The 27,438-nt window shown below is 37.7% G+C and overlaps 3 protein-coding genes and 1 long non-coding RNA gene across 10 annotated transcripts; 2 read left to right on the forward strand and 2 right to left on the reverse strand.

The window, feature by feature from the left end:
• Nucleotides 1–1,449: 1,449 nt before the first annotated feature.
• LOC149048431 (uncharacterized) lies at nt 1,450–17,488 on the reverse strand. Of its 6 annotated transcripts, XM_089201110.1 has the most exons (6): nt 17,396–17,479; nt 12,486–12,544; nt 4,947–5,379; nt 3,834–4,074; nt 2,939–3,007; nt 1,450–2,309 (listed from the first exon to the last, which is right to left on the reverse strand). In XM_089201110.1, exons 3-6 carry the CDS (start codon nt 5,358–5,360, stop codon nt 2,092–2,094), a joined length of 942 nt encoding a protein of 313 aa, XP_089057236.1. In that variant the 5' UTR covers nt 5,361–5,379; nt 12,486–12,544; nt 17,396–17,479; the 3' UTR covers nt 1,450–2,091. The 6 variants fall into 6 exon arrangements, with proteins under 6 accessions (XP_089057236.1, XP_089057239.1, XP_089057234.1 ...); XM_089201113.1 differs by lacking the exon at nt 12,486–12,544 and having other exon boundaries at nt 1,450–2,848; nt 17,396–17,488; XM_089201108.1 differs by lacking the exon at nt 12,486–12,544 and having other exon boundaries at nt 17,396–17,487.
• On the forward strand, nt 12,555–15,940 carry LOC149048432 (uncharacterized). Its single transcript, XR_016185129.1, has 2 exons — nt 12,555–13,252; nt 15,206–15,940. It is a non-coding gene; the product is annotated as an uncharacterized LOC149048432 (long non-coding RNA).
• Nucleotides 17,489–18,006: 518 nt separating the features above from the next.
• LOC149048433 (uncharacterized) lies at nt 18,007–21,702 on the reverse strand. The gene is made up of 8 exons (XM_089201102.1): nt 21,521–21,702; nt 21,356–21,433; nt 21,109–21,234; nt 20,579–20,726; nt 20,330–20,481; nt 20,020–20,093; nt 19,689–19,770; nt 18,007–19,272 (listed from the first exon to the last, which is right to left on the reverse strand). The coding sequence occupies exons 1-8, from the start codon at nt 21,594–21,596 to the stop codon at nt 18,851–18,853; spliced, it is 1,158 nt and encodes a 385-aa protein (XP_089057228.1). The 5' UTR covers nt 21,597–21,702; the 3' UTR covers nt 18,007–18,850.
• Nucleotides 21,703–21,780: 78 nt separating this feature from the next.
• On the forward strand, nt 21,781–26,820 carry LOC149048434 (uncharacterized). Of its 2 annotated transcripts, none has more exons than XM_089201096.1 (2): nt 21,781–23,029; nt 24,041–26,820. In XM_089201096.1, exons 1-2 carry the CDS (start codon nt 21,781–21,783, stop codon nt 25,795–25,797), a joined length of 3,006 nt encoding a protein of 1,001 aa, XP_089057222.1. In that variant the 3' UTR covers nt 25,798–26,820. The 2 variants fall into 2 exon arrangements, with proteins under 2 accessions (XP_089057222.1, XP_089057223.1); XM_089201097.1 differs by having other exon boundaries at nt 21,781–22,927.
• The last annotated feature ends 618 nt before the right edge of the window (nt 26,821–27,438 follow it).

Genomic DNA, 27,438 nt, shown 5'->3' on the forward strand with positions numbered 1-27,438 from the left:
AAAGCATTTGACAATAATTTAAAGGGGCTCAGTCAGGAGGTCACCTCGCCGCATCGTCGTCAATTATCGCCGGCCAGAGTCGAGACGTGAATGAGTGAAATAATTTTTCAAATGCAATAATAATTGTCGAGAGCGTGAGGAATTTTCTGCGATCAAAGCGTAATGATGTACCGTGATTGATACTTACGGTATCAAACCACTGATTATGACAGGGTAGGCTTAATTTTTCACTCGAGGTCGACGCGAATTCACATTTTTTCTGTTTTTGACGGAACAAATAAGAGAGCATTACTGCACAAACTGAGAAAGTAAAAACTTGTATTTATCTCCCACACGTTTTGTCTGACAATAGCAGACTTCACAAAGGAGTTTTACAAGTAGGGGAAATAAGGTGGAATTTCTTGATGGTGGTAAGTGGAAGCAAGATTTTCCAGTCCCATTTTCTGGAAAAGTAGCGTAGTTTATGAATTTCATGGGGCTAATGATATTTCCTTTCAAACGAGGGGGGCCGAGTGTCCCGTCATCCGTGCGGTCTGGATTAGCCGAAGTTGTTACCCACGTCAAGGGAACTTATAAGTCAACAAGCACGCGACATGTGACGTTAAAATTTCCTCTCCTGTTGTGATCTGTGCGATAATGATAATAAACAATCAAATTATAGACTTATGAATGTTTTGTGCCGTTCAAAAGCTATATTTGCTAATTTTAGCAAATCTCCGCAGAGGGACAAAAGAAGGAAACGCTACGATTTTCCCATCAACATTCCGCCCACCTGCATAACGAGCTGTAAGATGTGGGTTTATTTGCTCAAGTGACCACCCAGAGCAAGAACTGCGAGACAGGTGTGGTTAAGAGAAGCTTGTCATAGTCACAGATTTTAAAAGGCATCCAAGACAAAAATGCAGCAGTGCCCGAGGATTTTTTGATGGTATTCAGAGATGAAGTGATGAATTATAAAGGGGAATTAAGAATTAGTGTTGTAGCTTTCTGGCAAGGGTGATATATGACATCCAAGTTATCTAATATTTGGATGGATCGAAAAGTCGGCTCTTACTTGGTGTAGAAGACACAGTATACGTCACGCTATTGTTTTCATTGTTTTCTTATTTCCGGTTCTGATGAAATTCTATTGTAACGTATACTGTTTCTTCTACACCAAGTAACAGCCGAAAAGTCTAAAAACACGGTCATTTATTTGCCTCTCTTGATTGACAAGCCTATTTTGAAGCGATTTCCATGGTGAAAACCAAGAAAAACCAGGGGAGGTCTATTTCCCTCGAAAATAACCAAAACAGGAACCAGTTTGCCTTTTTGAGTTTTGGGATAGACCCTTCAAACTGGCAAAGTTTAATTGAAATCGGTGAGATGGCATGTAGCGCGACCCTTAAAACCTCAACCCAACAGACGTGGATAGGGCATCAGAAGTGTTTTACCATAAGTGTTGTATCCATAGTTTGAAATGGATTTTATTAATATAAGCACTTCTTGACCGTGCGATAGGAGCCTATATATAATACAACACGATTGCAAAGTTTGTTGTAGAGTGCTTACTTGTACCGATACAAATTAATCGAGAAGAATTTTAATTACACTCTTCTCTTAAACAAATGATAATACATTGCAAAGACCCAGAGTTTATACCCAGTCTCTTAGCTTAATATTACAATAATATTCTGATAAACTTAGTGATTAATCAATCCCTTCATCCCTTAATCAAATAATTCGTTTGAAAAAAACCAAGAATTAACGAAACCTTACACTTTCGACATTACCAAAAACAGCTAAAACTTGTCAATTATGATTACAGAAAGAATTGGACTCCACTCGGTCCTATTACCGTTATTTATAAAACACTACACCATGTGCTAAAGTAACCCCAGTTTTTGAAACGTTCAACTATTACGCTAACTGATTTTTGACTGGTGAACAGAAAGATGTTATAAAAAACCTTGATGCGTTTAGATTGAGCTCGAAGATATCCTAAATTGCATATTTTTCGGCCACGACTGTTATAGCAGGACTGTACTTGTCAAATCAACCTTCCAAACTAAACGAATGAAAAGTATATTTTAGCAAAATAAAAGCCAGAAATCAAAGAGACTCTTTTGCTAATTTTTCTATTCTGAGAAGTACGCGGTCCCTTTCTTGCATTAGTTGCGAGTAATTGTGAAAGACCGTCAATAAATTCCAGTAACTTTTTTCTTTTAGAACAAAATGTAGTTTCGGAAAATATTGTCTTCCAGAAACCGATTTTATCCAGACCAAGAAGGAAGCAGTTCCGGTAACCACTGCAAGACCAAATGGTGGGACTATGAAAACAAATTACACAATTATTAGATAAAATTAACCTTTTTCCAAATCCAGTTTTGAAATTTCTGCTTGCTTGTTTCTTTGTTCGTACTTTTTTCCCCTGTAATCACTATATGCAGTTTAGTCGTATAGGGGTAAAATTTAGTCTGTGTTATCAATAAAGAATTTTTAATTTCAGAAAAGTTTATCCTAGTTGTTACTCTACTCTCACAAATAAACTTTTTATTAAGTCCAAAACGATACAGTCCCAGGGGGTTACTTTAGCGTCTTTAATTTAAGAGCTAACTACCAGAGAATTTCTCTTCTGGAATGTGAGGGGATGCTTTCTACATTTTAATCCTCTTATGTTCTGAAACTTTTGTCTAACAATCATGTCAAGGAGCTTTTAACTGGTAAAGGGGTAATTACTCTAACGCTTCCTTCACTTTTTTCAAATTCTTATTGAATTTCTCTGCTTGGGCGTTATACTCTGTTTCTGCACTCCGCAAATCAGCCTTGACACCTGAAAGCTTTTCATAGAGCTTTTTGTCGTAGAAATCTATGTAGCAATAAATAGAAACGGCTAAAACTGTTGATGCAAGCCCACCTCCGATCATAAATGTACTGAGTTCAGCTGGTCCCAACTTACCTAGAAGTTCATTAAACTTCTGAACGGCTCCCATTTGGCTTGCAATCGGTAAACTCACATGTAACACAACTAGGAAGTAATAAAATAAAGTTAAATCAATTTGAAAATATTAAAGAAAAAACATAGAATGCTCAAAATGAAGGAGGAATCTGAGCAAGGGATGCTCAAAATCATTTTTGTGATTAACAAATAAATTCCGTGTTGGCGGGCGTCTGCCGTGTTGTTTGAGAAGCAAAAACCAGGCAATGATGACATCATTAATGTGTCTGTCCTTCAATGGATAGTAAGTTTGAGCCAATCAAAATGTGCACTTAATTCAGCTTACTATACAAAGTAAAAGTTAATGGTTTGCAGCGCGATGAAGCAGATTCCAAGTTACAACAAAAGGACAACCAATAAAACCTCTAGAAACGAAACATGGAAAATGATAAAACATAAATAAATAAATAAGTAGAAGTAGATAAAAATAAATAGATGAATAAATAAAAAATACGTACAGGTGAACTGCACAGCATTTTTAATGTCGTCATGAATTATTGATTTAAAATATTTTTTTGAGCGCCCGCTCTATCACGTAACATAAACCTTTATAATAGTAAATCTTTTGGAGTGACAAGGCTTTGGTTCACTCTGAAGTTTTATTCGCTCGAACTCCAGACAGTAAGTCCGAATATAAGCCATAATTCCTGAAGAATTTGTGTTTATCTGGCAAATTCGGGCCTCCAATATCATTTCACAATTCTAGCTGCCAAGACATATTTTAAAACGGCCGTAAGATCAAGAACTAGAGAAAACTTTAGACCTTGGAGAGATGAATGGCACCACGCACAGGCTTAGAAAAACAAAAGATTTTAAGTCCAGTACGTAGTTCATTAGAAATTATGCATGTACTAACCTCCACCAATCGTTATGGCGATGGCAAGACATCCAGCTGCAATGGTAACAACCTTAACTTTGTCGTTCCACTTTTTTTCTGCATCTATATCTGACTTGAGCTCGTTGAATGCCTCCCGAGAACTCTTCAAGTATATCTCACTCGCTTCTAGGTCGCCTTCCAGATTTTCAAGAGCCGTTTGCAAAGTACGAATATCTTTATCAGCGATTCCCTCGAAATTATCGTTTTTTGCCTTACACACCTGTAGGATAGTTAAAAGTGTCAACATTCACAAGTGATCCCGTACCTAAAACGTAGTTGAAATGACCTGAGGCTAATATCAAAGTCAACAACTATGCTTGCGAAAATCTACACCTTCACTATAGGAACCATATGCTATAATGAGCGTCAGCCGTGTGGGTAAAATTTTTTGTGTTCATAACCATATCATTGAAACACACTCTGCCCCGCCTACACACGTTCAAGTTATCACAAATTTTGAACCACAGATTCTATAGCTTGCCGGTTTTTTTCTCTCGATTGGACTGGCTTGAACTGATGAGCAGCCATAACACAAGTGAGATAATTGTGGTTTTGTTGCTTGACAAGATCGGAAGAATGCAAATGTATACCAGATGCTATTATCAGCCTTAATATTGCTGTTAACAGAGCAAAGAGAACGCTCGTTAACGTTGATTCGTATATTCTGGCTTAAAAAAGAAAAAGCAAGTTATGGACTTGCATATGAATGTGCGTAAAAAATATTTATACAACTGGTCCTTTAATTCTTCTCTTATACCTCTAGATGGTATTGATTTCAATTCAGCACAGATCACGGATTTCTTAAGATAGGAAAATTGTTTACCTTTGTGGGTTAAGCTAAATTCGCAGATTTGGAGCTCGCAAATGTACACGGGTCCGCGAATAAGCCGAATTCAAGTAGATTTTTAGGGTGTACCCCATGGATCCGAGAGTGGGTGAAATAAACTAAGAATAGAAATCATTAATGGAGTAAATTGGTTACATTCTAAAAGGAATGGAGAAATAGGAATTAGGCCCGATGGTATAGAACATTCAGAGACAATAAAAATGATTATTGAATATGACCCCAACAGTAATTAAGTGAATTCTCACTTTTTCTATTAGGGAATGCATTATTTCGTCGGTCCTCTCCAAAATTTCTTGGCATCTTTTCGAGTATTTCGTTATCTCGTCGACCTTTTTCTGCATGTGTGATGGAAGTTTAATTGTTTCATCAGCTCTCTGTTGGGTTTCGACCCCATTGAGAAAACTTGAGTGACAAGCCATTGTCATAATCAACTTCGTCCAACCACCAAACAGAAGTCTTTTGCAAAGGTTTCTCATTGACTCTAGCCACTTCTGGTTGACTTTTACCTCTTCATCTTGGATCGAGCTGGATAAAATTAGCGCGACTTCGTTAAGTCTTTCCAGTCGCTGATTTACTTCTGGAGTATTAGCGTTGGCTTCTTCCAGAAACTGTTTTACAGATTCTAAGCTTTCCTGGCAAATCTTTGAAAAGTCAGCCATCGTATCAAAACTTCCCTACCTATTGAGAGACCACAAAGCAAGTTGAGGTAGGTAACAAGTCCCTTTCGTGAAGTGAATTTGCAGCCCATTACGCCTAAATACTAATCAACTTAAGGCTCTCAATAACACCTAAACAGAACACAAAGTAAATCCGTAAGAATAGAATCTCTAGTGGTAGAAATATATAGGATAATATGGATATTTATCACATGACTTGTTCGGTCCCGCTCGCCACTATTTTTTTGTTGTATGTTTTTTCCATGCGAATGGAAAAGCTGATGCCGAGAACAGCAAATTTTGCGCCTAATGATGGTACAAGTAAAAGTAATTTAAGTGTGAGTTAAAAATGTTCGGGAACAACCCTTCCATCATAATCTCCCGTTAAGCGAGAATAATGAAAATTAGTCGAATGACAGACTAAGAATGAGCCAGTAACAAAGTAAGGTAACTCGAAGTGGGAACTGTGGTAAGATTTGCCAGCTGTTGATGTAGTTTAATCTGTTTAAGGCCAAAATTTGAACTGAAAGTTCACATGATCTACACTACACGCATAGCAGCTTACCGGAATGTTTGATAGATTCCTTTAATCGTCGATACAAATCGGCACAACATGATTGTGCCCGGCCTTCAGGCCCAAAAGCCGTAGATGGTACGATTCTTAGTCTACCTGAGATTCTTACATGGTAAGTTTCGCTTTGGGCTTAATAGGAATATTTTCTTAAAATGGTAACGTTTAATCTCTTAAAAAAACGCTATTCTTTAGACCACAATTAATAGACTCCAAGGGCTGGAAAGCTGCATCATGTTTTCTGCCATAAAGAAATTTAAAACCAGAATCAGTTTAGACAGGCTTCATTTCTTCAACTCTTCAAACAGGTACCTCGGTCACATACAATTCACAAACAGCCTCTGCCAAGAAACTTATTATCTTTCGAAAACTCAAAATAGAGAAAGGTGTTTCTTCGTCTTGTCACAGGCCGAGGATAATAAAAATTTCCACGGGTGCGCATGAGGAATCGAACTTCAAACCTTCGGACTCCGCTCTCCGAAGCTCCATCACTGAGGCACAGAAACTCTTCGAAGAGTTTGGCCCATACTTGGTTTATCGATTCGATTTATGTCATTTAGGTGACCACTTTCTTTTCCATTGGAACCAAACAGAACTTCTCATATGATTCGTTAAAAAGATGCATCATTCGTTACCGTCCTCTTTTTAATGGCGTAACTTTATTCTCCACGAACAACACAGACACAGTCCCTCAGTGTAGGCCAACGCCCTAAATATATTCAAATTTTCCCCAAATAGAGTTATCGGCCTTCATATCTGAAGTTGGGAATTGTTAACAGCGACTGGTTTGACATGGAAGTTATAATTTGCGAAAAAAATCAACCGTCATTAACCGTATTAATCAAAAGAAGTTTGCGCTTTGAAGAACTTTTACTTCAACAAGAGAAAATACGATCTGCTCTGCTCTTCCTTTGATCATTTCTCTCCATCAAGGAGTCGAAGTAATCTTGCACAATGTATGGCTCTCTCGAGTTAATTAATTTTTAATGAGCTCTGCAAGAAAAAAAAAGCTTTTACCGAGAAATTCCTTTTTTTAAACTAAGATCTGCTCAGTTTAGAGTGAAAAAGTTCCTTGAAGCCAGCTGAAAACGTGACAAAAAATCAAAAATTAGTTCAACGTTTCCTTATACGAAGAATTTACCCTTCAACAGGTTGCAAACCTACATCAACTTTTGCGAAAGAGCTATTTTACAAAGAGAAAAGCAAGCAGTAGTCGTCGAATCGAAAAAATAATGAAATGTTATGTACAATTGCTATTTTCCGAAAAACGTTGTTGGATACCAATGCTCTACTTTATCACTTCAATGCCGTGATATCATCCAAACGTATAAACATAAGTGGGAAAGGTCCCAAAAAGTAAAAGTCTCGCAAAATAAATTTTTGTCAAACTCGACAGCTCTCAGGGATGTTGTTTGGCCGTTTCTCTCCCTGTTGGAGTTCAAGTTATTGCATAATAATGTTTATAATTTTTTGACAGCTTTCCCAAAGTTTCGAGCCTATGTATACGAGTAACACTCGAAAATATAAGACAAATGAGGTGGCTAGTAAAAGTCTCGCACAGAAAAATACTCAATAAATGTTACAGATCTTAGAATCGTTTTTTGACCATTTCTCTTCCTCGGAATTTAAGTTAGTACATAACACTATTTTTATCGTCATTTAACAGGTTGTGCCGAGCTTCTGCTAAGCTGCGCAGTTTCGTAACACTGCTCAGGCCTGAGTAAACAGCATGCACTGTAGTCAATGTTGAGTTCCTTTGATCCGAGAATGGACAACAGCGCAGCAAGGAACCACACCGAAGTCCACACTTCGAACCTAACCTCCAGCCTTCGAGCCTTCAGCCTTCGAGCCTTCAGCCTAGCTTTTTCAGTCCTTTTTGCACGTTCATCTAAAGGTGCTTGACTCGATAGGAAGATTTTTGTTCTATTTCTTGGCCATTTATGATATGGATTTTGCTAAATTATGCTCGCGTCGAGTGTAGATGCGCGATGATAGTATTTGAAATAATGTAACACATATGCTAAACTTGTCGGAACCAATCGAAATTTCCTCACACTGAGCATTAAAAGATTAAGATTTGTAAATCTTTACATTTAAAAGAAACAAGCGGTCGATTTAAATCGTGTCAGCAACAGAGAAACCTAAGTCGAACAGCGAAGAGAGTTAGGTTGTGCTGGCTAGTAATCGATGTGTAGTGCTGAAAGCCAACGACACGAACAAAAACTCGGCCTTCTGAACGATTAGATGCTCTGGAGGACATTAGAATGACTTACCAGAAATCACACAAAGGCAGGCGAATTCGAAGGAAAGCTGAATAAACTTTGAACAGCTAGGAAATAAACTTCCACCTTCAAAGCAAACTAAAGTGTTTAGTTGTTCTATTTGGAGGCCTTATCTTTCCGCAGCTGTCTCAGTCTGAAGACTCCCAGAATCCAACAATAAGGGTAATTTTCTTCCAATCAGACTCGTTGTGACTTCAATTTAGAGACCATGCACGTGATCGCATAGTGATTGTAGAAAGTCATTAGGGTGTGACTTGTGTGGGAAAGGTCCAAAGGTAAGCATTAATTAAGCCTACCTCAAACTAGTCGAGACGATCAATCAGTGAGAGTTAAGTAGCTTTTTGAAGTTGTTTTCCGAGAGAATAAACATTTCGAAGTTTCCTACCTTTAATGCCTTTAAAAGTTGATCTTAAGTTACCGCAGTGTTTTCTGCTTGATCATCTGTCGTAAGATTACAAGGAAGAATCAAAACAATCTGATCGGCATCCAGGTTCCAAAGCTGTAGATCTTACAATATACCGTCTGTAATTCTTATTTTTAAATCTACCTGTAATTTCGAAAGTGGCAGCTTTCGCTTTGACCTTAATTAAAATATCTCCTTAACCTTCAAGTTCTCAAAAACGTTATTTATTAACGAGATTCTGGAGCTTTCAAGTTGTTTTCCGAGAGAAAAAACATGCTGAGTTTCCTATTTTAATGCCTTCAAAAGTTGACCTTAAGTTACAGTAGTGTTTCCTTCTTGGCCATCCGTCGCTAGATTATCTCAGGAGACTCAGAAAATCTGATCGGCATCCAGGTTCCAAAGCCATAGATCTTACAATATACTGTCAGTAATTCGGTTTTTTAAGTCTACTTGTAATTTCGAAAGTAGCAGCTTTCACTTTGGCCTTAATTAAAATATCTCCTTAACGTCCAAGTTCTCAAAAACACCATTCATTATTCATTAACAAGATGGAGTCAGCAAACTAACTCCAATGCCCGGAAAAGATTCACAATGTTTATTTTCTCAGAACCAAACTAAACGATGTGATTATTATTTCTTCTCTTGTCTTAACGGAATTTCAAAGCAGAAAAACTTAGTAGGATCTCCGTTTCTCTAGGCTCATCTAAATGGCATCTCAGTGGCACGCAAATGATTCGCAAACAGTCTCTTCCAAGAAACGTATTTTGTTTTAAAAAGTTGATTAATGTCTCCAGTTCATTCCTGTTGAGTTTCTTTATGGACCATTATTGTTATTTCAAAAGACTCGATTAAAGGAAACAAAACAGTGCATGGCTTGATATAGTCTTTTCTTGAGATGACCCTGATCGTGTTAGAAATCAAACATATCATCTACGCGGAATTGAGTCCAAGTCAGCTGCAACTATTGATAAAATTTCAGTTGAAGATGTCTGGCTTTCAAGAAAAATATTGAACAAAGCAAATGAGTGATGTATTGACTGTATTTGAGTGCGAAAGTGCGATATGGATAATAAAGCTGTACGACGGTCTTTGGCGCGGCACATCGGGCCATAAATATTTGATATGAACCTGCAGAACTAGAGGTGTCCCGATTCGTAGCATATTTGTTTCGAACGGCACTTACTGATGTGAACTGTTTAGTCCTCCTTTGCAGGTTGTGATCAAATTCCTTTGCAAAGTTATTAAGGTTAGCGTGTTAACGAGCTATGTTAATGTGTTAACGAATTATGAAATCTGAAAACAGCTTTTTCCGAGAAAATTCTGTCTTTAAAAAATATACTCACTTTTTAATAAAAAGTTTATAGTAACTATCTGAGCTCAGAGGCCTCAAAAACATATGCAACCATAACGCAAGAACTCTTTTTTTCATTCGCTTTGCGCTCAGTCTAAATACGACGAAAATACTTAATTTATTATTCATTGAAAAATTCTAAGTCCTAAGTCCAATACCTAGGAAGGTACCTAATGTTATGTTGCTCAGAACGAAACCGAACGATGCGATTATCACTTCTTATTTGTTTTAACCACATTTTAAAGCAACAAACTTTCTTTCGATCTCATCAAAATGGTGTCTCAGTCGCTCGAAACTGGTTCGCAAACACCCTTTTCTAAGAAATGCTTTGTGTTTTGATAATTTAATTCGTTTCCTCAGTTCACTGGTGAGGATATTTTTTCTGATCACCGCTGTTACGAAAAAAAACTTCCGATTGAAGGACAGAAAAAATTTGAAAGCTTGGTCTGGTCTTTCCTTAAAAGATGGCCCTGATCGTGGTAGAAAAGCTGATATTTTTTGAAGGTGTAATGAGTTGAAGTCAGGTGCAACAGTTTATGACATTGCACCTGGAGTTGTGGAGCCTTTATAAAAAATATTGAGCAAAACAAATGAGTGATGTACTGACTGTATTTGAATGCGAAAGCGCGATATGGATGGTAAAGCTGTTCGACGGTCTTCTGCACGGCACATCGGATGACAAATATTTGAGTTGAACCTGCAGAACTGACAAGTCACAAATTACAATAACGGCACCTCCAAAGGATTTGCTCGCTTCCAACGTTCGGCTTCTGTGTTTTGGATTTCCGGTTTATTGGAAACCAGATTTCCCAATCGAAAGCACTCTTTTTTTGAACACTTTTTATCGCTCTACGCAGAAAACAACGTGAAATCATCAACCTATCCATACTATCAAAAAAACCTGACGGCAATGTGGTCACGTTTTCTTGCACCATTAGAAACAGTTATTGGAATGAGGCGCTGTTAAAATTCTCAGGAGGAATGAAAGTTCATCTTTTAGGTAGCGTTTTTGAAGTATTGCCGTCTTAAGATCACCTTAGACGTTTAGTTTTGCTAAATTCTTCTCGCCTCAAGTACAAATACGTCATGAAAGTTTTTATAAACCTTAATTGTTGACACAAACGTCAGGAAATGATCAATCAAAGTGCTCTGTGAGCAAACTCGTGAATTGACACGTGATTTTTTAGATTATGTTTAATGTTATCTGGTTTAGGGAATTTTGTGGTTGATTGTCATATCTAGAGTACTAGCAGTAGTTCAGTGTTCGCTAATGTAGCAAAGAAACAAAGTAACGTTGGGATAAGAAGGCATTACAATTGAAATGATCATGCTATTACATTTGACAAGGTGGATGATGTCATGTGTTTTAAACGTCTATCATTTTTGTTTCTGGTTCAAAAGAAAAGGTTGGAAGTAAATGTGGGTGAAAAGTGAAATTTACTGTCTTTCGTTGTAAATATTAGAAAATCAAGGCAATACTGTCTTAATGAAAACATTAACGATTCCCTCTTTATCAAATGAGACAAACGGGAACGAGTTTTGAGTGATATAACTAAGCCAAGCCTGCCACCGTCATTTTGGATCTCCGCCTGGGTAGATTTAGGTCACGTGCTAGGCAACGTATGATCAATAACAAGATAGAATTTCATTTCAGGCCTATTTATCAATTTTGTGGTGTGTAACTTTCGCATTTTAGTACGTTGTTTGTATGTTGAATCTTCAAATTGTCTTGAAACTTAAAAGAAAATTGTTCTTTAAAAATTCACTGAAAATCGGTAGCTAAAATTGTTTGTTTAGGTGTTATCTGATTTTCGTGTTAACTTGTTATTTCGTCAGTCGCCGGCATCTTTTGTTGCTTCTCACAGGAAAAACACACGCGACGAAACGTAATGATCAATTTTGTCCTCAATCTCACGCTATAACAGAAAAAGCTTTTGAACATCTGTAAACTCCGAGCGCTTCGCAGTAAGTGATATTTTCAATGAATCTTCGGATTGTTTTCAAGTTCAAGGACTGTAAATTATAATTTTATGAAAAACGAAGGTTGTTCTGTTATTTCAGTGTGAATCCTTGCATGCCTGCCAGTCGCTGGCGCCGCTTGTTGAAACTAAAACGAAAAAAAAAAACTCTTTTAAGATTATCATTGGCTTCTTTTTCACCCCACCACTATTCTTAGCAACAAAGGTCGCCATTTCCTCTGTTTATTGCTCGCCAAAAACTATAAAATGCACTCAAAAGCCTAAAATCTAAAAAAAGTTTACAGGAATCGACCAATCGAGCGAGCGAGCGAATGGCATTCCCCACATCGTATCTATAACTCGCTCTTGCGCATGCGCGCAATTCACGAGTTAAAAACGATCTCTTTTAAAGCAAAATTTGTCGACGCAAATGAAAATTAGGTATGTAATGAGAGAGAAGTTTGAAACAGATATCGGCCGTTTGAAAGACAAAGGCAAAGCATGGCATAAGACTTCTCCTGTGGTAAATAAACAGAAAATTTGGTCAAAATTGACCTACTTACGCATTCGCGAAGTCCGGCAGCGGTGTTTTGTAACCTCTCCGACAAACAGCCATTCAGTGCTGTTTTCAAAACAAATCACACTATTTTTGCTTATTGTCGCTCTCGGTCATCACACTTAATATCTCATAAAATAATATACAATGAAATGCTTCTAACGCGGTAAACAAATTTGAGATCATTGATAATCGCATTTGAAATACTGACTAGAAAAACCAAAAGGTTTCGCTTCATGCAAACATATTTGCCACGTTGTATCAATAGAGAAGAAATAGAAGGATAAATGTCGTTTTAGTGAGAACATTTTTTCACGAACAAGTAAAGCGCCATCAATTGACTTTTTCTCTTATCATTTATTTAAAACATACAATTCATGTCCAGTCACCCAAGAGAGACCATAAAGCAAGCTAAGGTAAATAACAAGTCCCTTCCTTGAAGTAAAGTTGCAGCCCATTTCGCCGAAATACTAGTCAACTTAAAGCTCTCAATTACACCGCTCAATTACTGTAAGTGCCCCTAAGGCACGGGTTTATCCCTTGTTTTGATTTAGTAATCGTTTAATTAATAATCTGTAAAAGTCACACTAGGTGCCTCGTCACGCGTTCCGTAAGTGGTATCGCATTTCCAAACAGAACGGATCTATTGTGCAATTCAATAATTCGATCGATTTCGCAAGCACTCGTGGTTTAATAGAAAGAAATTGTCTGTCGTTTTTATCGAAGGAAGGAAAGGTCTTTTTTGTGTCAACTCTCGCCAGATCCGGCAACAATGTAAGTTTAATTTACCTCGAGTGTTTCTATAGCTAATTCATTACAGAATCGCGCTCATTGAAAAACGTCGCACGGGAAAATGCAAATAAGCTAGAAAAGAGAAAGAGAGCATGCGTAACTTCACGCAGGCCTGTCAATCCGACTGTCAATCATGTAATCTCCCGTGTAAGCAGTGTTCGAAAGTACTGTTTCTTGTGCAGACAACCGAAACGTAGCGCTTTTATCTTGATTAGGTTATATTGTTTAAAAATCGGTCAGATGTAAAATTAAATTACCTTTCAAATGCCGGGTTTTCAATTTGTGTTAAGACTCAAATGCGGCAGATTTGCGAGGTTCGACCATCAACTTCGCCAAGAAAGCAAAACATCACAGAAATATTCCTTTTAGTAAAATTTCCGTACTGCCCCATACTATCGTAAAACAAATCTGTTTTCCCAATGGTAAAGTATTGTTTTTGTCACTCTATCCAAGAACTGAACCTATAATGTAGTGTGGGGCTGTGCGGAATTTTACCTTCCTTTTTGGCCCGTTATTGCCGTCAGTTTCAGATAACACCTCGGTAGTCTAATTACTTTTCGAAAAGCTTAAGTATACGTTGTAGATTCCCGCTCCACGTAGGTGCACGCTCACGCTCATAAGCTTACGGATGAACACTTCACGCTCTTTTGATATGCAAACGCGGCCCTCGCTCTTTACCGACGAAAAGAGCATTTCGTCACTTTGAAACAATGCTAATTGCTCCAATTGTATCTCCATTGTCTCTAAACGGACGCAAAGCGAAATTTCACAACTCCCGTTTGGGAATTTGTCAATTCAGATCAAAAGCGACCGAAGTTGGCGGTGAGCGTTTGCAACCTCATTCCTAGGTCTGAAGTGATAATTAAAGTGCTGTGAAGTTTATATGAAATAATTCATATTTGTACTGCGGTTGTAGATGAAAGTGAAATGTGATCATCGCAGTAAATTTTCCAATTTAAGCAATTGGAAAGAAGAAGCCTGAAAAAAATCAGGGCTTCAACGGGATTCGAACCCGTGACCTCCGCGATACCGGTGCGATGCTCTACCAACTGAGCTATGAAGCCACACATTGGGAGCGAGGTCAATTTATTGAGTTCATATCTTCCCGTGCAGTGAAATGATGTGAAGTTTATATGAAATAATTCATATTTGTACTGCGGTTGTAGATGAAAGTGAAATGTGATCATCGCAGTAAATTTTCCAATTTAAGCAATTGGAAAGAAGAAGCCTGAAAAAAATCAGGGCTTCAACGGGATTCGAACCCGTGACCTCCGCGATACCGGTGCGATGCTCTACCAACTGAGCTATGAAGCCACACATTGGGAGCGAGGTCAATTTATTGAGTTCATATCTTCCCGTGCAGTGAAATGATGTGAAGTTTATATGAAATAATTCATATTTGTACTGCGGTTGTAGATGAAAGTGAAATGTGAAGCACAAATGGTGAAACAGAGAATTAACTCTGACACTTCAGAGTTAATTCTCTGTTTCACCATTTGTGTTCCCAGTGCTACGCGGCACAACATTCATATGTACCCTTACTTTCTCTTCGCCGCGATTCACCATCCTAAATCGTCCCCGACTTTCTCTGTGCGACCTCGTAGCTCAGTCGGCAGAGTAACGGTAGATCTAATCCGGAGGTCGTGGGTTCGATTCCCACCGAGGTCAAAAGATTTTTTCTTTGCCTCGTGTGGTTCCCTGTTTCCCTTTATTAGGGCTAACGCTCAATGGGTTATTCATGGGTTTAAATAACACTTCAGAGTTAATTCTCTGTTTCACCATTTGTGTTCCCAGTGCTACGCGGCACAACATTCATTCCTAGGTCATTGCGCCCGCAAAGCATCATGGGTACCCCACTTTTCTCGGGCGACGCTTTTCAATGGGCGCGATTCCGTTATGTTCTTGTCGCTAATTTTGTGAATCAATTATTTTTAGCTTCACGGTCAAATACGACATTTAATAAAGGAGGCGTTCCATGAAAGAAATTGGGGCGATATTTGTTGTGTCGATCAGTGAGATTCGTACGGTCCAGCTAGCGGCGATCAAGCGTCGCTATAGTGAAGATTGGAGGAATTCAAGATATTAGCGGGAGTTTGTCGACTGCATACAATAGCCATGGCGCAGGCAAATCCTACGATGGAAGAAGTCACGAGCGAACAGAACGAAGACCATCAAGAGCTTGGGCTCTCAATTTTAGGGTCAAAGTCAAAGAGGTCAAAGTCTAAAACCTCAGTTCAGCGAACTGAGGTCCCAGACTTTGAACATGCACTGCGAGCCTGAACTGAGAACATAAATTGCGAGCATAAACTCAAAACATGAAAATTACCTTCATTATCAATGAGCTATGAATTTAGCAATAATTGATTGTGTTAGCATGTTTTATCGAGATACGAAGCACGAAACTAGGGTTTTTTTAATTTCGAAGCATTGTCCTTTATTCACGAAGAAAGAGGGAAATACTTAACACGAGCACTCAAAGGAAAAGCGAAAACATTGAACGATAAGTAGGCAAGAACGGGGAACAAAACTTACCACTACAAAATGACGCGGAAACCTGATCTCACCACTGCAACGACGCGGAAAACGAGACTTGCAAAGCAACGAGCCGATAAACTGTTTAAAGGAGCCGGATTTGCATATAGCGCGAAATAAAAGCGTGCAAAATTCAAATCACTGACGTGTGGAGTTATGTAAAAAACAAAATTTCAATGAAAAGGTGACCTTATATGGCATTGCTTACAGCAAATTCTGGTCCCTTCACGTGTCACTAATTTGGATTTCCATGATAAAATTGACACATGAGATTTGACATACCTGCATACTGATTCGCAAATGTTTCGAGTATACCACGAAGAAGCCCAAGTCGCGGTAAAAAAATTAGATGAAAATGAAATAAATTTGGAAAACCACGCAAGAGAAGTAAGATGGGGAATGGCTAACACTATGCAACGTTTTATTAAGATTAAGTTCAAATTTAAAAGGTATTTATTGACTCATGAAAGTGGATTTTGAGGTCTTCCAAATGTCCAGATTTAGATGAGCCGTATATAAATTAAAATTAAGTTGAAATCAGAACTTCTTGAGTTTAATTAGTTTTAATCAATGACACTCAGCCAGTTTGGATTAAAACGCTTTGTTTCGAAGGCGCGCTAAAAAAGGGGATAAATTCCATTCGCTTATTTGGAATTCAGCGGGTACTCATAATGGCGGACAAAGTGAGGCACAATGGTAATCGCGATCAAAGAGCTGTTCTGATGGCACTCGAGTGAATTCTACTAAAATAAAACCAATGAAATTAATAAATGATAAGTAAAATGAATAGGAACCTTAAAGAGAACTGGTCGAAATTCTGCCCTCAAACGAGTCCAAGGTTGTCGAATTCGATCAGCGCACCATTTTGATGCCTTGTCTTGCGCAAATAGGCCTTCTGAGCCTTCAGGTAATTTAGTGTTAACAACTGGGTTGAAAACGTAAATTAGCCACCGTAAAGAGTAAAAAAGCTGACGTTTCGAGCGTTAGCCCTTCGTCAGAGCGAAGGCACGCTGGTCGATTGAAGTTTCAGTTTGATTGATGAACACGCTGGTTCTATTGATTGCTGAACTCGCTGGTTCAAATCAGTAGCGAACACGCTGGTTCTATTGATCTCTCTACCACTGTATAACACGCTAGTGCTATTGGTCTCTCGACCACTGTATATTCTGAGCAAAGTGAGAGGAAACAAGCTACTTCGATCGATGAACTTTCAGTTTGATACGCTAGTTCGATTGATGAACACGCTCGTTCAATTCTGTGGTGAACACGCTGGTTCGATTTCGTATCTCAAACGGTGAATTTGAACTCTGGATTTGCTCTTACTAGTTTCATCAGTTTTCCTCGATATTCAAATTAGATGAAGAGTTTTGTAAAGGAACGCTGGTCGATTGAAGTTTTAGTTTAATTGATGAACACGCTGGTCCTATTGATTGCTAAACTCGCTGGTTCAAGTCAGTAGCGAACACGCTGGTTCTATTGATCTCTCAACCGCTGTATAACACGCTAGTGCTATTGGTCTCTTGACCGCTGTATATTCTGAGCCTATGAAATTCTTTACAATTCAATAACGACCACAACAAAGAAAACACTCACCTTCTACAACAAGATCGAGCTGCTTGCACTTCAAACCAAACGAAGAGACGCTTCCACAAACAAGCTCATCAAACAACCACGCGATAGTGTCTAGATGTACCGCCTCTTGATTGGTTAAAAACTACAATGTAACACGTCTTTTCATTGGCTTGAATAGTTCCTTCCTTGCAATTGGCTTAAACTGAGACATTCTTACATCTTACACCTTACACCCCATTCACACCAGCAAAACATGTTTTGTTAAACTGGTTTTCATTGAATGAAAATTATAAACAGAGAACTGAAAAACTTGATTTTCCATTGGATTCAAGTACTAGCTAACTTGTGTTTCCAATGTGCTACATTCAAATCAAAAATATTCGGTTAAATAGTTTCTATGAAGAAAAAAAAATTAAACTGTGTTTAACAAAACAACTTTTAAACATGTTTAAGCTTTGGTGTGAATGGGGCATTACACTTACACTTTTCAACGCCGATCGAGAATTTTTTCGCATACACCATTCTTCGCGCGGCACTATCCTCTGCCGCCTCGCCAGCCGAGTGTCTTCGCTCGGCTGGCTCGTTGGCAATAAAAACTATTGGTATATTAAATCCAGCAAAGTAATACCACATTTGCCTTACCAAAATAAACTTTATTTTTTTCCAAAATCAAATTATAAAGTGATAATCTCCTTCTTTCAGTTAAAACAGATCTGTAAGTCAAGAAAAAAACTGAATAAAGCTGTAACCAATAAAACATATTTTATGCACAGTTTGTAGCTTCTTGAATTTAGTTTTATAAACCAAACAAAAGGTTTGCACTTAAACTGTCACTTATACTTGTAATCACTTTTCAAGATATATATATTTGATTAATAACATCAACTTAATTTCATATGGAAGATTAGCTAAACTATACCCATAATGGTAACTTAGTAAACATGTCCTTATTTCAGAAACTGTCAAAAACTGTCTAATGACTTTGAATTTGTGCTCAATCTATTTTCTCAGCATTTTCTTCCTCATCACTTGAAAATGGCTTACTAGGTGGCTTACCAAAGAAGACACTTAAGCTCTTGTTGCTTTTAATTCCTGTTCTTTTAACACAATTGTAATTTAACTCTTGTGCAGGGTCCCTTGGAACAACATACTGTTGCTTTGACAATTGCTTCGCTGTTCAACATGCCAATTCATATTTACCCATTCCTCATGTTTTGACTTTCAGATGTTTTTCTAGAGGATTAAGATTCCTATTAATAGATGAGTAGTCAAAGGAATTAACACTGAATGCAACTAACAAAACAACTTTGGCTGCTGTTTTTGAGATTTTATCAATGTTGCGCTCCACATCCTGCTCTGTTTCAGTATCAACTTAATTTCAAATTTCAACTTAATTTGATATAAAGATGAGTTAAACTATACCCATAATGGTAACTTGGTCAACATGTCCTTATTTCAGAAACTATCAGAAACTGTCTAATGACTTTGAGTTTGGGTTAAAACCATATTCTCATCATTTTCTTCCTCATCACTTGAAGATGGCTTAGGTGACTTATCAAATAAGAAATTTAAGCTCTTGTTGCTTTTAATTTCTGTTGTTTTAATACAATTGTAATTTAACTCTTGTGCAGGGTCCCTTGGAACAATATACTGTTGCTTTAACAATTGCTTCGCTATTGAACATGCCATTTCATAATTACCCATTCCCCGTGTTTTGACTTTCAGATGTTTTGCTAGAGGATTAAGATTCCTATTAATAGATAAGTAGTTAAAGGAATTAACACTGAATGCAACTAACAAAACAACTTTGGCTGCTGTCTTTGAGATTTTCTCAATGTCACGTTCCACATCCTGCTCTGCTTCAGTATCTCCTGATTCCAATGTTTCTGTATCTCCACCTGAAAGTAGATTGAATTGAAAAAATGTCACTGACAAAACTGTACCATATATCACTTGACACTTGACAAATGAAGGACAAAAAAACATGCATAAAAAGACAAGCCTGATTCATTTCAGTCATATACACTGCGGTAAAGGTTTGCACAAATCATAATTCAAAGCCAAGTCTTGTAAGAATGTTCTGAGCAAGTGTACTAGTATAAGACCACATATAGTTAACCTCTCTTCAAAACAACTTGGCCACCAGTTTTCTTTCAAGTTAGACTTTGGTGAAAGTAAGCATACAGAGAAAATTATGGGACTTTTCTAGATTTCTGAGGGTAAAAAGGTGCCTCTTACTGACTGTAAAAAAGCACACAATTAAAAGTAACTTGTCTAACTGTTTGTAAGCAACAAGTTTGGAAGGTTTGCTTACTATTGTCAGTGCCACTAGTACTTGTGCTTGGTGGGCTTTCCATGCCTGACTTTTTTGCCCTCTTAGCACGTGTATGTTCAACCTAAAAAGTTGAAGTAACAAAATTTTGATCTAATTGTGTTCCATCTTTATAGGCTATGGGGAAGACTGGGAAAAACGGGAAGAACTTTTTAAAGGGGATAAGAGAAGGAAGTATAAATGGGGCTCAAGTTAAAGACACTACTCATTTGATTTTCTTTCTTCACTAGATGTACTCCTCATAAGAGGAAGCCTGTTCACAGGCATATTAACACATGATATGAAGAAAATGCTATTTGAGCATACACTATACCTCAAAATCATAGCCATCAGCTATTCTGCGGTTTTTTTCTTGAGACCACTGGAGGATATGTGATCGAATGGCTTCTAGAAAAAGGAAAGGAATAAATCATCAGGATGTTTAAAGACTTGAGGAATACACATATTTAAAAGCTATATAAGTCTTTCTGATTTTCTAAACTGTATAATGAGAAGTTCTTTAGGAGAGCTACAAAGTGTAGATACAGTTTATATTTTGACCTTTAAGAACTTCCTTGACTTGCTGTTATTTTTTTTTTCTATAATTTACTCACACAGAGAATCAGCTACATAAATTTTATTACCTCGTCCAAATCCAATCTCAGGTATGGAGCAAGTATCAGCTAGTCTTGATGCTAGCTCTTCCAACTTCAGTAGGTTGGCCTGGTTTTGTTTGAAGTAGATTTTCTGATTTCCTGGCCAAATCTTGCCTACTTCTCTTCCTACAACAGCAATCCTATTATATCAGGTCAATCAAAGTTATTCATTTTCTAGCCTTGTTGTAAGTAAAAGAATCTAATTGTGATAGTATTAAGTGTTGGTTTTCTACCTACTTTGTACGATATAAGTTCTTGTTACACTCTGACCATTTACGCTGGTCTGATTTCTTCACTTTCTTTTTCCACTGATTGTTGAACGTCGAAACGTTGAAAGTTGAGGTTCCTGCTTCTTGATCCCTGTCAGCACACATTTGTTCAGTGCCTGGCATTATTAATGAAAGAAATTATTTTGAAAGAAATTAAATTAAAATCTGACCTAAATAAAGACTAAAACATGGAGATCATTTGCATCACTACTACTGGTCATTTTGCTTCTTTCCTACTAATTAATGAAAACATGGTAGGCACAAAAGTTATACAGAGTGTGCCTCATATTCAGTTAATTTAAAATTTGCACTGTCAGGACTACATTATTTTATCCAGAAGGAGCAAAGAAATCCAAAATGGACTATTGCAAAGTAACTGAATTAACTTGATCAATTTCTGGCTCTCGGAGAAATGCAATTAACTTCCCAAATATCCCGCTGGTAGAAAAGTTAAAACCTCACAGTTATTTTACAGTACTGCTCAAGACAAAGGCTTACTTGCTGGTTGAATTACTTCCTGAAACGCTTGGATAATTTCCAGCTGTCTCCCAACACTCGTTATGCCAATATCTTTTAACACTTGGCGGTCCACCATTGGTAACGACTTTCCGGAAATTTCGGCTCCTGTCAAAGTGCAACGTAAAACTGAACTGGATCAAAGCTTAATTTTTAGCTCAGTTATATCAGGGTCCACTTATCACAAAATTTGCTGCATATCAAGTTCCAATATTGCGGCAGCACATACCTTTTATAAGCGAAATTTCTTCCTTTTTAAATTTGTCAGTGTCTGTCATCCACTGTGTTAGATCAGAACAACTCCATTCTGAGAATAAAGATTTAAGAAAAATATGCTTGTGCACAACCAGCTACAGTACGGCGGTAGGTTTATAAAGCAGTGCGAACTATTTACCTCTGAAATCCTCCGGCAGAGCAACACCTTCATCCATATTAACGCTGCTTTCTTCCGTATTTACACTTGTCGACATATTTGGGCGGCTAAAAGAAAAATAAAACTCTTTCCTACACTACAAAACCCGGAAAAAAGTGCCAAACACCTTCGCATCACTGACAAATGGCGTAAAACTCGGGCGCAAAATGGCGGGAGAATTTTCGTTCTATCGCGCATGCGTAAAGCCATGAACCGCTGGTCACCATGACGTCGCCTCCGGGATGGAAGATTTGTCGCGGGAAAAAATGGCGTGCAAAAAATTAGACGAAGAAACTTGCCCTTCCGTTTGCTTTTGTACAGTGAACCAAGAAGCGATAAACATAAATTTAAAATCAAATGGTCATGTTCATTGTCCTTGTGAGGTGTGCACAGGCGAGCCAGTCTATCCTACAACAGCATGGAGACACCTTCAGCGATCGAAGAAAGCCAAGTTTTCGAATAACGAAGTTCAAGATGAAGTTGATTGCTGTTTCACGGCAGAACCGGTGAACATTGAAAGTCGTACGGGAGAAAGTGTTGACAATTGTGAGCAAATTACAGCTTACGCGTGTGGATTTTATTCAGAAGACACTCCTGATGAATTTTGTAACTTTGCTGAAAACGTAAACGATGTTGACGAAATGAACTCCATAAGCAGCGACGGAAGTTCAAGTTACAGTGAGTTTAATGGAATGGATAACTGGGAAGAAATTGATACCGCCGGGCCTGATGATGATGTTTATGATCATGATGTTGATAATGGAAACGATGAAGAAGGGGATGATGTTGATAAGTTCATTTTTGATGCAATTTTACGAGTTGTTGAAATGAAGGATCAAATGGCAATCTCTATAAAGAATTTTGAAGACCTCTTAGACTGGGGAAAGAAACTGTATTCCAGAAACAACAATAGAGTTGATGAGGCGAACACTATCTGGCCTTCCAAATGGGATGAAGTATGTTCTCTGCCTGAGACCATTGGATACAGCACCCCAAAACTGTACTGGGTATGCTTAGACTCAAGCCACCCTTGTCAGTATGGTTTGCTTCAAAATAAAGAAGAATGTTGCCCTTATTGTGGAAAACATGGAAACATACCTTATTATTACCTAAGCATCATAAGCAAGGTTAAAAGGTGGTGTTCCTCTTCTTCAATGTGCATGAAAATGACTTCTCATTGGCAACAAAGGGCCCACTGGTTGCCACCTGATAAAAAAATAGGCTGGGGTCAGGGCCTCAAAAAGGAGTTCTGGGATGAAAAACGTTTTGCTGAATTGTCATACTTTTGGAATGAGGATGAAGAGTGGATTCTCCCTGTTAAATGTCCACAACTTGACTGCAAGACTGTTATTTCTGCTGAGGTTATCACAAGCTCACCTAAACTTGCTGGTAGTGTTAATGAGTGTGAAATAGAGTGCCATGAATGTTTTCATACTTTCATATACAAGATCCAAACAACTAGAGGAGATCCAAGGAATATTGCATATGATGGTTAGTACAATGTTCATTTGTTAACAATCCATTTCCCCATTTTTTGTTCAATTTTTCAACATTTCCCCAGTATTTACATGTATCATAGAAGCAAGCTGACATTAAGCGTACACAAATAATAGATATATCTGGGCACATTTTAAAATATCAGTTAACAAACATATAGTCCTATTATTCATATGCCCTTTTATTTTTTACACAAAGCTTAAATAACAAGAAACTCTGTGGGTTCATAGACGGGTCTTGAAACTATTTCCATATCTGAACTGAAGGACTCAATGAACATTCTGATTAGAACTGAACAAGGCTAATAAATTTGGTTTATAAAAGATGAGAGTGTTAAAATATATAAAAAATTAATAATTACTTCACTACTTCTCTTGTTCAAAAAGTATTGCATTATCCTATAGTGTGGTGACTGTCACACTATAGGACAATGTAATACTTTTTGAAGAGGTACCAGTTACTCGCTGGCTCCCATAATCGATCTCCAGGGTCATTTGCCTGATGAGCCACAAATCTGCATTCATTTCAAAAGTCACATTGGCATCTTTGAAATTGAAATTCTGCATCAGTTCTTGGTCAGTGCTTCATTCAGCCCATTGAAAATATACTGTAAAATACTGTATATCTGTAGGGTGCAACATGTAAATTCGTAACATTCCAGCCCTTCCTTTAAGCAGGGAATGTTCATATAAACTGCTGAGCAACATCTGTCATCACCTAAACTCATGGCTGATGAAAGATGACCTGTTCTGAGCGAATGAAAATACGTAGCCTTGAATAACATCCCTGGAATAAAATCCTGAATCAGAGCATGAGATGGGCGTGGCCGCAGGTGGCCTGGGCCCATCTTATTAGATCATTAACATTTCTTAGACAGCTGGGTAAACCAAGTTATTACAGAAACCAGTCTTATTGCTTACAGTTGAAGCTTGAGATCGATAAGCCACTCAGAATTACACTTATCCATGCCTTTTGCCTAATAAACAAACTTTTTCTTTTTTTCAGCACATTGGGATGGATGGCAACCATTTAGTTCATCACTCCATGGTTGTGGAGCAATTGAGATCACTATAGCAACAATGTCAAAGGTAGAAAGGTGCAAAGCTGAAGAGGTGTACATGGTAGGATTTGTACCGTCACATATGCTTCCAAAGAAAAGACCAATTTCCTTAGATCCTTTTTTGGAACCACTTATAGCGGATATAGAGGACGGCTTCATCAATGGCATCCAAGTCAATTATAATCTAGCAACTTGTGGTAAACCTGCTGGAAGAACAACCATAAGACATTTAATTTTGTGTTTTTCAGGGGATCACTGTGGCTTGTGCGAAGTTGGGAAATTTACTAAGATGGGGAAATCAGGTTGCCGGCGTTGCAAACCTGAAAGTGTGTATGTTGCAGAAACACTCCACTACTATTACCCCAACTTCCGTAAACAGGGACGCTATCCTGCAGAAAAGAAAAGTATTCTTGACAACTTGGAATTGTTAAGTGAAATAGCCACAGAGGAAAGAAGCAGTGTAAGACAGGGACTCTCCAAAGAGAGTGGTTACACTGGACTGTCAATCTTGCATAGACTGCATAATCTTTATGGCTTTTTGTATGATAGAGACTTGGTTTTTGATGAGATGCATACGATTCATCTTAACATTGTCAAGAATGCTATTCTTAAGTTGAAAGAAGATGAGGACAATGCAGTTGACTGGGCTAAAGCAGATGAACGCTTAAATGATTTTCCATGGACCACAGAATTCAAAAGTTCACGCATCCCAAGGGGTATAGAGAAACGTCTTGGCTACTGGAAAGCTGATGATTTGAACAAGTTTGCTTTTCCAGCATCTGAGATTGTGTTCAACGGACTTCTTTCACAAGATCAACAAGAAGAATGGCTATGCATTGCGCGAATGGTGGAGTTTCTCCAGAACCATGCAAGGCATGGGTGGACAGAAAATGATGCCGAAACTTTCTGGCAAATGGCATTAAGGTTTGCCATTTTACTTGAAGACCGAAAAGGTCCAACAGCTTGCACAATGATTGTTCATAATCTTCTTCATTTTAAAGAAGATACAGTGAATTTCAGTGGACAAGACAATTACTCTTGCTGGAACAAGGAGAGAGCAGTTAGGAGATACGTACGTCAGCCCAATAACCACAAAAACATTGAATGTACTTTTGCATCCAATGAAGAACGGCGTGAAGTTCTTAAGTTTAGAAAAGATCCCAGAGAAGAAGTACCAAACCCAGCAAAAACTGATCCAAACAAATTATGGGCAAAATCTATTGAACAGGCCAAGAAAATGTACTTTGCCAACGAACAGGTTCACTGTCAAGCTGATGTAACAGGCATTCTTGTTGGGGGCGCAAACCCATTTCCGGTGAGTGGAATGATACAGCAAGCCATTGCTAATGAACACTCTGTACCTATTGCAAGTGTTGAAGAAGATGGCATATGTTGCCGTAGTGCTTGGTTTCCAACCCATGGCTATGATGGCTTACTTTTTAGAGAAAAGGAAGATGCCATCGTCATAGCTCAAGATGGAGAGGTGACTGTTAAGCTTTTCAATTTTTTCTGTGCATTTGTCGTTAACAAATGGCAACACTTTTTCAGAGCAAAGAAATTTGATGAACAGGGGTTAAGTGACAATGGTATGAAGGTTGTTTCTGAAACTGACATTGACATAGTTTTACCACTTCAAAATGTAAGCAGGAAAGTTATGCTCGTTCCTCATGCAGATGAGGCTGCTAGAGGCAGAGAACTGTGACTGTTCAATTTTTTGTAAAACATAGTGGCACAATATGGATACCAGAGAATTCACCAGCCCAAGATGTTCATCTGAATAGTGTTCTTGGAATTGACTTAATGGGAGAATGGGCCACTTGTTACACTCGCTGGGAGGAATTTGAGCTTTAAGCACAAATATTATTGTACATGTGTAAACCTTTAGTAAACAAGTCTATTTCCAAGCCCCAAAATGCTACCCTACTTCATAGTTACTACAATAATTATAAGTTGTGTATAAAGCAGAAATAAGAATTAACACTTCTAAACATTAAATTTGTATGCGCAAGAGTAATTTGTTAATTCAGGTTTATTTCAAGGTATTTATTGCTAAGAACATGCTGTTTGGCATGTAATGGCCTGCTTCATGCACCATGATTTAATCATTTATTTCAATGTGATGGTTGCAAAGTTAGCTAGCAGTGATATCTTAGAGCATTTCCATTAATTAGTCAATTAAGGTCTGGAGATGACTCTCATGCTGGTATTTCACAAACAATAACTTGCTTTTTTTCCAACATTGGGACATCTACCACACCTTTACTTTTATTGACAATGTACCAGTTTTATTCCAAGTTTGCAGAATTAATTGAAGAAAGAAACCACCAGTGAATTCCCTGGAAAATCACAAATTTCCATATTTTGTTATCATTGTTATCATTGGATTGTTAAAGTTAGAAGTTTATATTCTTCCATTATTACTCCAACTTAGGAATATAATTGTTTACTTGATTAACAATCCAGTCAATTTCCTGAAATACACCTATGTTGGTATCACAAAGCCTTGACTATTTACCACTATTTACCAGTATCAATGGCATCTTTCAGAAAACAGATATTACTATACCAGGAATTCACAAAGCTAGGAGTATTAAATGCTTAATATACCAGTAATTTTCGTTAAATATCCCCATGTTGGTACACCTTGTAATTGACTATTTTGCCAACATTGGGCTAATAATGGAAGGTTTTAATCACAAAATTATAGATTCCATTGTTATTCCAAGCCTGGAGTATAATATTATAATGATACCAGTATGTTCCCTGTAATCTTCCAATGTTGGTATGCTGTTATAGTAATTAATTTCCCATTTTTGGATTATCATTGTTAAGGACATTATTGGAAAATCAAACATACCAATTTTATTCCCAGATTGGATTTTAAACATATCAATTTACCTACAAATTTCCAAGAAAACTCCAATGATCATTTAGTATGTGTTTCCCAAGTTTACCGATGTTGGATTTATATTGGTATCATCAATATTTGCCAATAATATTCCAATAATGGTATCTTAAATTAGCTATTTACCAATGATTTTCCAGTTTGGTATCTCTATTTTTTTCCTGTGTTTCTGAAATTGGTCAAAAGTACTCCTTCTTTCTTGGTTGATATTGCTCAAGTCCAGACCAGACCACTGGAAACTCCGCTTGATTTCTACTAATAAGATGTTTGGCAGCAGAAAAATATAAAAACATCTTGCACTTATTAATTTTCTTCGCCGTGGTGACTTCAAACTTTTTTTTACTGATTTTGCTAGCGTAACAGCCGATTATGCAAATTAGTTCATTGAGCAAACTCCGACCGTTTTCTAATATATAGATTTAGCCAAGCCTAAAAGCG

This window comes from Pocillopora damicornis, chromosome 3 (assembly GCF_964200805.1).
Source record: "Pocillopora damicornis chromosome 3, jaPocDami1.2, whole genome shotgun sequence".
In the NCBI taxonomy this organism is placed as follows: Eukaryota; Metazoa; Cnidaria; class Anthozoa; order Scleractinia; family Pocilloporidae; genus Pocillopora; species Pocillopora damicornis.